Source organism: Crinia signifera, unplaced genomic scaffold, assembly GCF_055691185.1.
Source record: "Crinia signifera unplaced genomic scaffold, ASM5569118v1 HAP2_SCAFFOLD_134, whole genome shotgun sequence".
NCBI lineage: Eukaryota > Metazoa > Chordata > Amphibia > Anura > Myobatrachidae > Crinia > Crinia signifera.
The window spans coordinates 73,248-89,230 of record NW_028142027.1 but is presented as its reverse complement, the minus strand read 5'-3'; the positions used below and the strand labels follow the sequence as shown (position 1 = coordinate 89,230).

Sequence of the window (15,983 nt, the reverse complement as noted above, 5' to 3'; positions counted from 1 at the left end):
GGGCCCATCTGTAGGAGACACGCAGTGACTGAGGACATGGTATATATGTGATTATCCTGGGAATACAGAGGACGGGGACATCTCTCTGGGGTATCTCTGTTACTGGCCCCATCTGTAGGAGACACACAGTGACTGAGGACATGGTATATATGTGATTATCCTGGGAATACAGAGGACGGGGACATCTCTCTGGGGTATCTCTGTTACTGGGCCCATCTGTAGGAGATACACAGTGACTGAGGACATTGTATTTATGTTATTATCCTGGGAATACAGAGGACGGGGACATCTCTCTGGGATATCTCTGTTACTGGCCCCATCTGTAGGAGACACACAGTGACTGAGGACATTGTATATATGTGATTATCCTGGGAATACAGAGGACGGGGACATCTCTCTGGGGTATTCCTGTTACTGGGCCCATCTGTAGGAGACACGCAGTGACTGAGGACATGGTATATATGTGATTATACTGGGAATACAGAGGACGGGGACATCTCTCTGGGGTATTCCTGTTACTGGGCCCATCTGTAGGAGACACGCAGTGACTGAGGACATGGTATATATGTGATTATCCTGGGAATACAGAGGACGGGGACATCTCTCTGGGGTATTCCTGTTACTGGGCCCATCTGTAGGAGACACGCAGTGACTGAGGACATTGTATATATGTGATTATCCTGGGAATACAGAGGACGGGGACATCTCTCTGGGGTATTCCTGTTACTGGGCCCATCTGTAGGAGACACGCAGTGACTGAGGACATGGTATATATGTGATTATCCTGGGAGTACAGAGGACGGGGACATCTCTCTGGGGTATTCCTGTTACTGGGCCCATCTGTAGGAGACACGCAGTGACTGAGGACATGGTATATTTGTGATTATCCTGGTAATACAGAGGACAGGGACATCTCTCTGGGGTATCTCTGTTACTGGGCACATCTGTAGGAGACACGCAGTGACTGAGGACATGGTATATATGTGATTATCCTGGGAATACAGAGGACGGGGACATCTCTCTGGGGTATTCCTGTTACTGGGCCCATCTGTAGGAGACACGCAGTGACTGAGGACATTGTATATATGTGATTATCCTGGGAATACAGAGGACGGGGACATCTCTCTGGGGTATCTCTGTTACTGGGCCTTGGTATAGGGGAATAATTATACTACATCTATTAGCTGGTTAATTAGAACATGTAAAATATACCAGACAATTATACACAATGACCCATATTTGCCAGCAATGATAAATGTGCTTCTGTGCTATAGGAGAGGCAGGAACATGAGGGATATGGTAATGTACACAGACATCTCTAGGTTGTGCAGACCCGAGGGGTCACCAGATGTATGTATGTATATATATATATATATATATATATATATATATATATATATATATATATATAAATGTTTATGTGATTATTACTCACCTGTGCTGGTGTCTGTAGGGATTTCCTCCTCTTTACACTGATGATCCATCTCTTCTTCTCCCTCTATATCCTCTACCGTAATATCACACAGATCTTCCCCCTAATTATATATATATATATATATATATATATATAAAATCACACACATCTTACAGTCACTATTTATAAATGTAATCTCTCTCACCTTCTGCTTCTATTAGTTGGGGATTTATCTGTAAGTCCACCTTATTAGATGAAAATCTAATAATACTACAGGAATTCAGCAAACATAAAACACATCCCCCTTCTCCTATAACTTTACAAACCCTTTAATTGTGCAGGATGGAATGCAGACCCTGTAACAAACTAACCATCTAGGTTTTCTCTCTCTTAAACAACCTCACATCTCTGGCAATAGCAGAAACATGGCTCACACATCAGACACTGCCTCGTCTGAAGCTGCCTCACCTGAAGCCGTTTCACACAGTGCTCTCCACCTCACTCACACCTCCAGGTTTGGAAGCAGACAAGGAGGTGGGGTTGGAATAGATCTTCACAATGGGCGATTGCAAGATCCCGATATTCTCCTTGCGTCTGCAAACTACTCTCTGTAACCTCTGCTCTTGGACAGTCCCTATGGACTGACTCTTATAGACATTGGGGTGGTCACTGCCTGTTTCTGTAGACTAGGACTTATTTCTGATCTCTAGAACAGACTTTTCTCACTCCCACATCAGCACCTTATCACCTGCAAGGTCTCCTCCATTACTAGAACCTCTCTGCTGAAGAACCCTCATATCAGCAGAACTCTGTGTGATTACACAACAACGTTCCCACCTCTCTGCCAAAGCTTCCCGGGTGATTAAATTTTGGAGCTGCAACCCTCCAAGACGGGAGAATACACCTAAAAGAAATAAGCCAAATGAGAAGGTAAGTTATTCTTTTTGAAAAAAAAAATTTTCTCTTTGTCATTGAACAAGAGGGGGAGCCTAGCTGTCTATACACTACCCCATATAAGCCATGGCAGGCCCAATAAAGCAGCACACCGCCTCCTTAGATGTACGCAAGATAGAGAATCATTGGCGGCCATCTTGTACTCCTGACCTCCTTACATACACTGCCATCCACCACTGCTACCGATACACCCCCGACACCACAAAGTAACACACTGCCATCTCTCACCTCAGGCATCGCTCAGCCCTCCCACATCCCCCTACTATCAGTGCCTACTTCCTACTGTGCTACCTGTCCTCTCCATCCTGCACCCTCACATATCAGTCCATCCCCGTCTCCTGTGCACATCCCAGCCTCACATATGGTCTCTCTATGCTGCTATAATCCCATCACTATGGGAGCACGCAGTGATTACTCCTATACTGAGAACACACAAATCTGATCCAAGCTCTCACAAGTTACTGCCCCATCTCTCACCTGATTTGCCTCCTAGTCTTCTACATTTCCCTAACACTTACTCACACGTGGTACCGGATCCTCATCAGCCTGGCTTTCCTGCCCAACACTCCGCAGAGACTGCACTTCCTCAGGTGAGGATGACTGTGATGGTAAGGCCATTGCTCCCTTATACTCCCCAGGACCTCTCTGCTGCGTCGGATGCTGGTGACCTCTCTGTTCTCATACATACACTACATTGCCGAGGTCCTCAGGACACAGCCTGACCCTGGGCCCCATCCTGCTGATCTAGCATAAAGTGCTTCTCTGCATCCTCCCCGCTGCTGCCTTCTTCAGTTGGGGTCTCACACGGCCCAATCCCAGGACCTCTGCTCTTCTCCATCTATAGTGTGTGCCATGGAAAACTGATCAGCTCCTGTGGATATCAGCATTATCCCTATGTGGATAATACACACGTTCTCTCTGGACCTGTCACCATCAGTGTTAGCCGCATTACTGAGGTTCTGCCATCTCACCCTGGCTGCACTATCACCAACACAATCCATAGAGCGTCAGACATATTCCCACCAGCCATTAGCCCACCAGCCTGGTCTCCTCCTATACAGGCTGTCACCACTACCACCTATTACGCTTGCACTGTCTAGATGGAATTCCCAGCACAAGGTTCTACTGCTGCTCCGCTCTGTCAGTCCTATACAGACCCCCTGTATGTTACTGAGCCCACTTCTACCAACACATTCGGCCATCAACAAAACCGAGAAGAGAATGTGGACCTACAGCATCATCCCTAGTGGCCCAGCGGTCGCTTATATGGTCTCTGAGGTATCACCAGCGGTGGGTTCTGGCACTTATGTGACCGTCAGTTCTAGCGGAGGCACCTACCCCTAATCCCTCCCCTATTGCCCGCCTTGTCTGCATATCTCTGAGGAACACTCACCAAATGTCTGCAGCTCATTCCTCTCCCTATGGAAGGAAGCATCTGCCTGGTCTTCCTCATTGCTTTGTTACATTGCTTCCCATAGTGACTCCTAGATCCTCAGTACTTTTCATTATAGCACAGTGATTGTTAAAGTGCAGGAGAGAGGACTAGCGATTAACGTGGTGGGGGTGGGGGGGTCAGGAGAGGAGTAGCGATGGGTGGGGGGCCTGGAGAGGAGAATCGATGGGCGAGGGGGGGCCATGAGAGCAGTAGCGACGGGTCCATACAACTGCTGTCACTTTAAAATACATGAAAGTTTCCTTTTATACAGACACTTGTGTTCCTCTATATCATGGATGAGGAACCTTCGGTCCTGCAGCTGTTGTTAAACTACACATCCCAGCATGCCCTGCAACAGTTTTAGCTTGGCCAAATAGCAAAACAGTAGCAGTGCATGCTGGGATATGTATTTGAACAGCTGAAGGTTCCCCATCCTGGCTCTATATGGTCCCACTCCTCCATGGACAGATAGACAGTGACATCTTTACACTTTATAGGAACCTGACACACAAAGTGATACAGTCATCACCCAGACACATCCCCCGGTGTTACTGTATAACGCCCCATTCCCAGCAGTCACCTCTCCGGTCACCTCCCCCGGTGTTACTGTATAACGTCCCATTCCCAGCAGTCACCTCTCCGGTCACATCCCCCGATGTTACTGTATAACGCCCCATTCCCAGCAGTCACCTCTCCGGTCACATCCCCCGGTGTTACTGTATAACGCCCCATTCCCAGCAGTCACCTCTCCGGTCCCATCCCCCGGTGTTACTGTATAACGTCCCATTCCCAGCAGTCACCTCTCCGGTCACATCCCCCGGTGTTACTGTATAACGTCCCATTCCCAGCAGTCACCTCTCCGGTCACATCCCCCGGTGTTACTGTATAACGTCCCATTCCCAGCAGTCACCTCTCCGGTCACATCCCCCGGTGTTACTGTATAATGTCCCATTCCTAGCAGTCACCTCTCCCGTCACATCCCCCGGTGTTACTGTATAATGTCCCATTCCCAACAGTCACCTCTCCGGTCACATCCCCCAGTGTTACTGTATAATGCCCCATTCCCAGCAGTCACCTCTCCGATCACGTCCCCTGGTGTTAATGTATAATACCCCATTCCCAGCAGTCACCTCTCCGATCACATCCCCCGGTGTTAATGTATAATACCCCATTCCCAGCAGTCACCTCTCCTGTCACATCCCCCGATGTTACTGTATAATGCCCCATTCCCAGCAGGCACCTCTCCGATCACATCCCCCGGTGTTACTGTATAATGCCCCATTCCCAGCAGTCACCTCTCCCGTCACATCCCCCAGTGTTATTGTATAATGTCCCATTCCCAGCAGTCACCTCTCTGGTCACATCCCCCGGTGTTACTGTATAATGCCCCATTCCCAGCAGTCACCTCTCCGGTCACATCCCCCGGTGTTACTGTATAATGTCCCATTCCCAGCAGTCACCTCTCCGGTCACATCCCCCGGTGTTACTGTATAATACCCCATTCCCAGAAGTCACCTCTCCCGTCACATCCCCCGGTGTTACTGTATAATGCCCCATTCCCAGCAGTCACCTCTCCGGTCACATCCCCCAGTGTTATTGTATAATGTCCCATTCCCAGCAGTCACCTCTCCGGTCACATCCCCCGGTGTTACTGTATAATGCCCGATTCCCAGAAGTCACCTCTCCCGTCACATCCCCCGGTGTTACTATATAATGCCCCATTCCCAGCAGTCACCTCTCCGATCACATCCCCCGGTATTACTGTATAATGCCCCATTCCCAGCAGTCACCTCTCCGATCACATCCCCTGGTGTTACTGTATAATGCCCCATTCCCAGCAGTCACTTCTCTGGTCACATCCCCCCGGTGTTACTGTATAACGTCCCATTCCCAGCAGTCACCTCTCCGTTCACATCCCCTGGTGTTACTGTATAATGTCCCATTCCCAGCAGCCACCTCTCCGGTCACATTCCCCTACTGTTACCGTATAATGTCCCATTCCCAGCAGTCACCTCTCCTGTCACATCCCTCAGTGTTACTGTATAACGTCCCATTCCCAGCAGTCACCTCTCCCGTCACATCCCCTGGTGTTACTGTATAATGTCCCATTCCCAGCAGTCACCTCTCCCGTCACATCCCCGGGTGTTACTGTATAATGTCCCATTCCCAGCAGTCACCTCTCCAGTCACCTCTCCGGTCACATCCCCCCGGTGTTACTGTATAATGTCCCATTCCCAGCAGTCACCTCTCCGATCACATCCCCCAGAGTGTTGTCCATAAACAAAATGCAGCCAGCAGGGCGGCATTAGGGTGGAGAGATTGTGAAGTGAGATTGTGAACGTGGCACCTAGAAGCGTGGATGTTTACTGCTATATCTGAGTGGAATCTTTTAAAATGACTTATATCCAAATGTAGATGAGCCCCAAAGCAGTTAGTAAGAGCTACTGTACTTGGTAAAGTGCTGGGAAATGGTGCTGATGATTCAATGTAAATGAATCTGACTCTCATTCCTTTTTTTCCCCAAAAAAATGTAAAGTGTAACGTGGGCTGGGTGGCATGAGGGAGATTGCTAGACTAATGAGGGAGAGGGAGATTGCTGCTACCGTATTTCAGGGAGGGTAGGCAACTATGCGCTGGGGGGGGGGGGGGGGGGGTTTGCCCTAATACCCTAGGGCACAGGTCTTCAACCCTCCAGATGAGCCCTCCAGATGTTGTGGAACTACATGTCCCAGCATGCCCAGACAGTTTTGGCATGCTCTTATAGGAAAAAATGTGGCATTTCAAGTTGGAACATGTAGTTTCACAACATCTGGAGGGCCACAGGTTGAAGACCCATGCCCTAGGGCAAGCATGTCCAAACAATGGCCCTCCAGGTGTTGCAAAACTACGAGTCCCATCATGCTTTGCCAGTTTTTCTATTATGAATTTCTAAAACTATGTAAAGGCATGCTGGGATGTGTAGTTTCACAACAACTGGAGGGCCACAGTTTGGACATGCCTGTCCTAGGGGGAAGGGCTGCAGCCAGGATAGGGCAGGCCACACACTGCTGGTAACAAGCCTATGGCAGAGGGTGGGACAGGGCCCCAGGCACTGTATTGGGATATACAGCTATTATGCCCCCCTCAGCCACAGCCCCACAGCACACGTGTAAGGCCGGGAGGCGCCGTTTCCCCAGCAGCAGCTCCCAAATCTCATTGTGTACCTATGTCACACGCTATTTGCCATCTTTCACTCCCTCCCTGTCTATGGAGACACTCACCCGCCGCCGTCCGCTAACACACACCTCCAGGTTATGCGTTCCGTGCTTCCGGGTTATGCGTTCCACCCATCTTCCGGAATTTGCGTTCCAGGATACTTCCTGGTTAGGCTTTCCCCGTATTCTGCCATCGCTCTGCGTTCCACGCCCGTCACCGTGCAGCCCCGCCCCCTCCTCTCTTCCGGGGCGGCATGCAGCAGGGACAGGGGAAGCGGTGAGAGCGGCAGCGGGTTCCCGGGTGAGTGGTGTCCCGGTGCCTGTGATCACTCTGCAGCAGTGCAGCATGCCATGTATTCCCTATCGCACTGTCTATTGCTGCGCAGTAACACTTCTCATGTGGTGCAATGGTCAGATCCCACTTTGTGGCCACTGCATTCCTCTTATGTGATGTAGCTGGGGTGTAGTGCTCAGCTCTGTATACGGAATGTATAGAAATATAGATGTATTTAGGTAAGAGATGTATTTAGATAAGATATGGATATATAGATAGTGATATGTATATGGAGTTAAATATGGGATATACACAGATGACTGGGGGTCAGATTAACAATGTTGGCATCCCCTGAACCCCCTCCCCCAGCAGCTTGACTCTAATCCTCTCCTCCCAGTGCCTAGCCCAGTGTTTTTCAACCAGTGTGCCTTGAGCTGTTCTCAAGTGTGCCCCCACATCTAGAGATGCCCAAACCCATTTACAGCCACCACCAGTTCAAATGTTATTTGCTGGTCTCTTATTTTCATGTAAAGGGCCAATGTATTTTTTTTTTTTTTACCTGTGGGGATCAGTGTGATTGTTTTTAATGTGGGGGCCAATAGGTTTGTTTTTTCCCTGTGGTGGCCAATGTGTTTTGCCCTGTGGGGATCTTAGGGTGTGCCTTGGCAATTTTAAAGTCCTATTTAGTGTGCTGCAAGGTAAAAAGGTTGAAAATAACTGGCATAGCACCTGTACCTGCCCAGGGCCATTTTAAGAATATAATGGGCCCCATGGCAAAATATTTTGAGGGCCCCCTCCCCTCACAACCCCCCTCTCCTTCCCTATGTGCAGCAGCGGCGGGCGGAGGGGTCCGTCCAGGAATCGGCGACTCAGACCTTGATGTAGTGCTGTTTGCCGCCGGTTGGGAAGCGTTGCAGATTTTGGAAAGACTGGCTGGGCGCTGATTGGCTGAGCGTCCGGCAAATCAGCATCTGGCCAGTCTTTTCAAAATGAGCACAGCAGCGCTTCCCGCCCAGGGTGAACAAGCCTTAGTATTCAAGGCGAAACGCGCGTCCATCACGCAAATGCCTAAACTCTGATGGGATCCTACACATGAATTGGGTTGGAGGAGACCTCGTAACAGGGTCACGGAAAGGCTAAATGATTCTCCTTATGTATAGAATGTTGAAAGTGTCTCATTGAATTTGGCAACATTGTTTGTGGATAGAGTGTATCCGTGTCTGGATATCTCAGGCTAGTATAATTTAGCCGCTTACATCCAGCTTGTATGTAAAAATGTTTCTCTAATCCTCATATTGCATTGATACATTCTTTGGTGATATCTTACTATTTATTTGGCAACATTTGTTCCAATTGGATGGAATGTTTATTTATGTATCTTGGGTCTGCGTTCCCAAGCAACCTAAGTGTGGCACATATTTGTGATTTTGTCAATAGAGCTGCCTAAATTCTTCTGGCGTAAGCAGTATACCTCCGCCGACTAGGCAACAGAGTCTTCCATATATGTATATAGACCAGAGCCTGTGTATTTTAGGCCTGCATACACACTGAGCAATTTTTACACTACATGTGGAACTTTGTAAATCTATTAGACCAGCTGAATGGGCAGCACATTCTTGACGACTTGGCAAACTTCTCCTCTTTATATATGCAAATACTGTCAGTGCACTCCAGGCTTGTATGACCTACTCGCTAATACCTGGCGTACACACTGAGCAATTTTTTGAGGAGATTGCCTGGTTGAAAAACATACACACTATATAAGAGAACCCTCTTCTCAAATTGTTGCCAGTTTAATTATTGTGTAATATTAGGTAGATACTACCAATACTATCCAAAAGCCCAAAGTTTGTCACATACATGACATTGTTGAAACTTTCACATCCTTATTAGAGATTACCAGATTAGCTAGCCTTTATAGAGAATATTTGTTAACGAGATTTAAAGGGAACAATTCCGGTGTATCCATGGAAATTATCCAATAAATTTAGTATATTTACTGTCCTCTTTTCTCTCGTCAAACTAGGGGACTCTCATTGCTGCCAGTCCCAGATTAAGTACCCTTGCACTGGGTTAACTAACAGGGGTGCCCCTGGGTTCTGTCAGCAACAGCAGATCCCCATATCTTCCTTCACTCATCCAATAGAGATCCCGGTAATTGGAGGAAAACCTCTCAGTTCCGTTCACTGTCCTTTGGACACACGGCTGAGTATAAAAGGTCCACCAAAGGAAATCTATTGGTGAGCTGCATTTATCTCTATTCTTACCTCATCTCAATCCCTAAGCATGACTACATGAATGTCTCTATTAAGAGGGTCATGAACATGGGTATCCCATCAGAAAAAGCATGAGCATGTTAAGATTTCGCCGAGTTTTTAATTGCATTAGAAAAATATAAAAAAATCGTCTTATTTTTATGATTTAATTCTCTTAATTTGTATCACTTGCACATTAAATTCAGCTGGGGATTACGAATGTCTCATAGGGTTGTGTTAACCCGCAATCTGAGGAACATCAAATATCCCCGCTGATACATTTATACACTTTTTTCATGTGGTCAAGTGTTGAGCTGGCAATATGAATGCACCCAGCTGTAATTAAACTGTCAATTATCTTGTCATAATACATTTTATTAATAGATCATATATAAAATATTTAAAGAGTGCCCCAAAAAGAGTCATCTTTTCTCTTTGTTTTTTTGTCCCAGCAATAATCGCCAGCCTTTATAGTAGGTCTCCTCAGTGGCAGTGGAGGAATAATGCTAGCAGGAATGCAGGTACAGTACGCTCCGCGGGTCAGTATGTCACGGATGCAGCAGTCATTACTGTGCTAATACAGAGCTAGTTACCTGGGAGCGTAATCACATTGGTCACCAATGTACCAGCCGGCTCCTGTCAGTAAGTTATGCAGGGAAGACGGTTAGTGTGCAGCCTGGTGTCCTCTAAGCCAATCACACGATTACCAATAACCTGTCACAGTGGGAGAGTGTGATATGTGTGCGGTGGGGAGTGGACGCAATATCCTGCGCCATTTAGGTTGTCTCGGGACAGCATAGCAGCTACAGGGTCTGTTGGGGACTCGGTCTGTTTCCTACAGATGGGCCCAGTAACAGAGATACCCCAGAGAGATGTCCCCGTCCTCTGTATTCCCAGGATAATCACATATATACCATGTCCTCAGTCACTGTGTGTATCTTACAGATGGCCCAGCAACAGGAATACCCCAGAGAGATGTCCCCGTCCTCTGTATTCCCAGGATAATCACATATATACCATGTCCTCAGTCACTGTGTGTCTCCTACAGATGGGCCCAGTAACAGAGATACCCCAGAGAGATGTCCCTGTCCTCTGTATTCCCAGGATAATCACATATATACCATGTTCTCAGTCACTGCGTGTCTCCTGCAGATGGGCCCAGTAACAGAGATACCCCAGAGAGATGTCCCCGTCCTCTGTATTCCCAGGATAATCATATTTATACCATGTCCTCAGTCACTGCGTGTCTCCTACAGGTGGGCCCAGTAACAGAGATACCCCAGAGAGCTGTCCCCGTCCTCTGTATTCCCAGGATAATCACATATATACAATGTCCTCAGTCACTGTGTGTCTCCTACAGATGGGCCCAGTAACAGAGATACCCCAGAGAGATGTCCCCGTCCTCTGTATTCCCAGGATAATCACATATATACAATGTCCTAAGTCACTGCGTGTCTCCTACAGATGGGCCCAGTAACAGAGATACCCCAGAGAGATGTCCCCGTCCTCTTTATTCCCAGGATAATCACATATATACCATGTCCTCAGTCACTGCGTGTCTCCTACAGATGGGCCCAGTAACAGAGATACCCCAGAGAGATGTCCCCGTCCTCTGTATTCCCAGGATAATCACATATATATACTATGTCCTCAGTCACTGCGTGTCTCCTACAGATGGGCCCGGTAACAGAGATACCCCAGAGAGATGTCCCCGTCCTCTGTATTCCCAGGATAATCACATATATACAATGTCCTCAGTCACTGCGTGTCTCCTATAGATGGGGCCAGTAACAGAGATACCCCAGAGAGATGTCCCCGTCCTCTGTATTCCCAGGATAATCACATATATACAATGTCCTCAGTCACTGCGTGTCTCCTATAGATGGGGCCAGTAACAGAGATACCCCAGAGAGATGTCCCCGTCCTCTGTATTCCCAGGATAATCACATATATACCATGTCCTCAGTCACTGCGTGTCTCCTTCATGATCTGTAGAGAAACTGTGTGTGTCTCATACAGATGGGGCAGGCCTCATCCTGGCTGGCGAATCGCCAGAACGTTCCCGCTGGCGATCCGCCAGCAACCTCGCCAGCCATCAGACTGAGACGCGCGTGTGTCTCACGGGCACCTCAATCTCCGTCAAAGGGGACCCCGGGTTACCGCCGACAAAACGGCGGGGACCCGGGGGAGCACCTGGAAGCGACGTCAGAAGGGGACGCGCGCGCATCTCGTGCGCACGTGTCCCCTTCTCACAGTCGATATGGCGCTGGCGGGGGATGGCAGCTGGCGTCGCCATCGCCATCCCCTGCCAAGATGGGACCTGCCCCATCTGTACACTAATATTTACTGTTGTTATTTAGGGTCGAGGCATGACTGATATTAAGGTAGAAGATACAGAGGGAGAAGAGACGGATGTGACTGATATTAAGGTAGAAGATACAGAGGGAGAAGAGACGGATGTGACTGATATTAAGGTAGAAGATACAGAGGGAGAAGAGACGGATGTGACTGATATCAAGGTAGAAGATACAGAGGGAAAAGAAGCAACGGATGTGACGGATATTAAGGTAGAAGAAGAGATTGATGTGAGGAGGGATCATCAGTGTAAGGAGGAGGAAATCCCTACAGATACCAGCACAGGTGAGTAATGGTCACTTATTACAGAGCGTCACATACTGTATTCTCCTTGTTATGTCACTACAGCAGCCTCTTATCCCGCACCCTCCTCTGTCACTACAGCGGCCTCTTATCCTGCACCCTCCTCTGTCACTACAGCAGCCTCTTATCCTACACCTTCCTCTGTCACTACAGCGGCCTCTTATCCCGCACCCTCCTCTGTCAGTACAGCGGCCTCTTATCCCGCACCCTCCTCTGTCAGTACAGCAGCCTCTTATCCCGCACCCTCCTCTGTCACTACAGCGGCCTCTTATCCCGCACCCTCCTCTGTCACTACAGCGGCCTCTTATCCCGCACCCTCCTCTGTCACTACAGCGGCCTCTTATCCCGCACCCTCCTCTGTCACTACAGCGGCCTCTTATCCCGCACCTTCCTCTGTCACTACAGCGGCCTCTTATCCCGCACCCTCCTCTGTCAGTACAGCAGCCTCTTATCCCGCACCCTCCTCTGTCAGTACAGCAGCCTCTTATCCCGCACCCTCCTCTGTCACTACAGCGGCCTCTTATCCCGCACCCTCCTCTGTCACTACAGCGGCCTCTTATCCCGCACCCTCCTCTGTCACTACAGCGGCCTCTTATCCCGCACCCTCCTCTGTCACTACAGCGGCCTCTTATCCCGCACCCTCCTCTGTCACTACAGCGGCCTCTTATCCCGCACCCTCCTCTGTCACTACAGCGGCCTCTTATCCCGCACCCTCCTCTGTCACTACAGCGGCCTCTTATCCCGCACCCTCCTCTGTCACTACAGCAGCCTCTTATCCCGCACCCTCCTCTGTCACTACAGCAACCTCTTATCCTGCACCCTCCTCTGTCACTACAGCAGCCTCTTATCCCGCACCCTCCTCTGTCACTACAGCGGCCTCTTATCCTGCACCCTCCTCTGTCACTACAGCAGCCTCTTATCCTGCACCCTCCTCTGTCACTACAGCGGACTCTTATCCCGCACCCTCCTCTGTCACTACAGCGGACTCTTATCCCGCACCCTCCTCTGTCACTACAGCGGACTCTTATCCCGCACCCTCCTCTGTCACTACAGCTGCCTCTTATCCCGCACCCTCCTCTGTCACTACAGCAGCCTCTTATCCCGCACCCTCCTCTGTCACTACAGCGGCCTCTTATCCCACACCCTCCTCTGTCACTACAGCGGCCTCTTATCCCGCACCCTCCTCTGTCACTACAGCGGCCTCTTATCCCGCACCCTCCTCTGTCACTACAGCGGCCTCTTATCCTGCACCCTCCTCTGTCAGTACAGCAGCCTCTTATCCTGCACCCTCCTCTTTCACTACAGCAGCCTCTTATCCTGCACCCTCCTCTGTAACTACAGCCGCCTCTCATCCCGCACCCTCCTCTGTCATTACAGCGGCCTCTTATCCTGCACCCTCCTCTGTCACTACAGCCTCCTCTTATCCTGCACCCTCCTCTGTCACTACAGCGGCCTCTTATCCCGCACCCTCCTCTGTCACTACAGCGGCCTCTTATCCTGCACCCTCCTCTGTCACTACAGCGGCCTCTTATCCCGCACCCTCCTCTCAGTACAGACTAGGGATGCAAATCCCGGAGCATTTTTTGAATCCCGGGAATCAGGATTGAAAAATGCTCAATCCCGGCCTCTCTAATATAAAAAAACGAATTAACCCGCCCCCTAAACTGCCCACCCTGCACATGTCATAAATGCCTACCCACCCCCAACTCCAGACAATCCCGGGATTCAAATCCCGCCGATTTTAGGCCAAAATCATTGGCCTCCCTAGTACAGACTAATGAGGGGAATGTATCTGCCCAGTGGGGGAGTCAGCCCCTATTATTGTCCTCTTCTCCTCTAGACATTAGATCATTGTCTGCCACCAGCCCAGAGATCTGACCAATCCCCCCATGTTCTCCAGGGACTCCCCTACATCATCAGTAGAAGAGACAGGAATAATAGCAGTGTACAGGGTACAATGGTATGGAAGGTCATGTGACATTACCCATGGTTCTCCCTTTGCCCTACCACCTGTTGTCTATTATCACCTCTGTCTCCCTACTATAATCATCATTGTCTTTTTATAGGGTGCCACAGATTCCGTGCTGCTGGACAGTCATCATACAGATATAATATCCCTGGTTACAGTATGTATAGGGTGCCACAGATTCCGTGCTGCTGGACAGTCATCATAGAAACATAGAAACATAGAATTTGACGGCAGATAAGAACCATTTGGCCCATCTAGTCTGCCCCTTTTTTACCCTTCAGGTAAACTCAACCCTTTTTAATCCTTATTTCTTTGTAAGGATATTCATATGCCTATCCCAAGCATGTTTAAATTGTTCTACTGTCTTAGCCTCTACCACCTCTGATGGGAGGCTATTCCACTTATCCACTACCCTTTCTGTGAAGTAATTCTTTCTAACATTTCCCCTGAACCTACCTCCCTCCAGTTTCAGTGCATGTCCTCGTGTTTTATTACTTGTTTTCCTTTGAAGAAAATTTCCCACCTGTACTATGTTAAAACCCTTGATATATTTGAAGATTTCTATCATGTCCCCCCTTTCCCTTCTCTGCTCCAAACTATACATGTTAAGATCTTTTAGTCTATCCAGGTAAGTTTTGTGATGTAGGCCATGAACCATTTTAGTTGCCCTTCTTTGTACACTCTCCAATGTATTTATATCCTTCTGAAGATATGGCCTCCAGAACTGGACACAGTATTCCAGATGAGGTCGTACCAATGACCTATAAAGTGGCATTATTACGTCTTTTTTTCTGCTACTGATTCCTCTCCCTATGCAACCAAGCATCTGACTAGCCTTCCTCATTGCTTTGTTACATTGCCTCCCTGCCTTTAAGTCACTTGAAATAGTGACTCCTAGATCTCTTTCCTCCTCAGTAGTTTCCATTATAGTACCCTTGATACTATATTGAGCCTTTGGGTTTTTGAGTCCCAAGTGCATAATTTTGCATTTTTTAGCATTAAACTGTAGTTGCCATTCTCTTGACCAATTCTCAAGTTTACTTAGATATAATATCCCCGGTTACAGTATGTATAGGGTGCCACAGATTCTGTGCTGCTGGGCGGTCATCATACAGATATAATATCCCTGGTTACAGTATGTATAGGGTGCCACAGATTCTGTGCTGCTGGACAGTCATCATACAGATATAATATCCCTGGTTACAGTATGTATAGGGTGCCACAGATTCTGTGCTGCTGGGCGGTCATCATACAGATATAATATCCCTGGTTACAGTATGTATAGGGTGCCACAGATCCTGTGCTGCTGGGCGGTCATCATACAGATATAATATCCCCGGTTACAGTATGTATAGGGTGCCACAGATTCCGTGCTGCTGGACAGTCATCATACAGATATAATATCCCTGGTTATAGTATGTATAGGGTGCCACAGATTCTGTGCTGCCGGGCGGTCATCATACAGATATAATATCCCTGGTTACAGTATGTATAGGGTGCCACAGATTCTGTGCTGCTGGGCGGTCATCATACAGATATAATATCCCCGGTTACAGTATGTATAGGGTGCCACAGATTCTGTGCTGCTGGGCGGTCATCATACAGATATAATATCCCTGGTTACAGTATGTATAGGGTGCCGCAGATTCTGTGCTGCTGGGCGGTCATCATACAGATATAATATCCCTGGTTACAGTATGTATAGGGTGCCACAGATTCTGTGCTGCTGGGCGGTCATCATACAGATATAATATCCCTGGTTACAGTATGTATAGGGTGCCACAGATTCTGTGCTGCTTGGCGGTTATCATACAGATATAATATCCCTGG

At 48.5% G+C, this 15,983-nt stretch overlaps 1 protein-coding gene and 1 pseudogene across 7 annotated transcripts in view; one reads left to right on the top strand and one right to left on the bottom strand.

Annotated features, from left to right (window-relative positions):
• LOC146053266 (uncharacterized) overlaps positions 1–7,284 on the bottom strand; it is a 44,951-nt pseudogene extending 37,667 nt beyond the window's left edge. Inside the window, exons 1-2 of the transcript XR_014467707.1 lie at positions 7,064–7,284; positions 1,436–1,535 (exon numbers count right to left, since the gene is read on the bottom strand). The product of XR_014467707.1 is annotated as an uncharacterized LOC146053266 (transcript). The remainder of the gene's footprint in view (positions 1–1,435; positions 1,536–7,063) is intronic.
• The window catches only part of LOC146053265 (uncharacterized), a 187,512-nt gene that overhangs the window by 161,350 nt on the left and 10,179 nt on the right, over positions 1–15,983 (top strand). The window contains exons 1-3 of one of the 6 annotated variants that reach the window (XM_083167975.1): positions 7,100–7,298; positions 9,979–10,065; positions 11,887–12,166. The exons of 1 other annotated variant lie outside the window; for it this stretch is intronic. In XM_083167975.1, the coding sequence (XP_083024101.1) occupies positions 10,030–10,065; positions 11,887–12,166 (316 nt within the window). In that variant the 5' untranslated portion in view covers positions 7,100–7,298; positions 9,979–10,029. Of the gene's footprint in view, positions 1–7,099; positions 7,299–9,978; positions 10,066–11,886; positions 12,167–15,983 lie in introns of those variants that run through there. 4 more of the 6 variants (XM_083167976.1, XM_083167973.1, XM_083167972.1 and 1 more) reach the window with 4 other exon arrangements.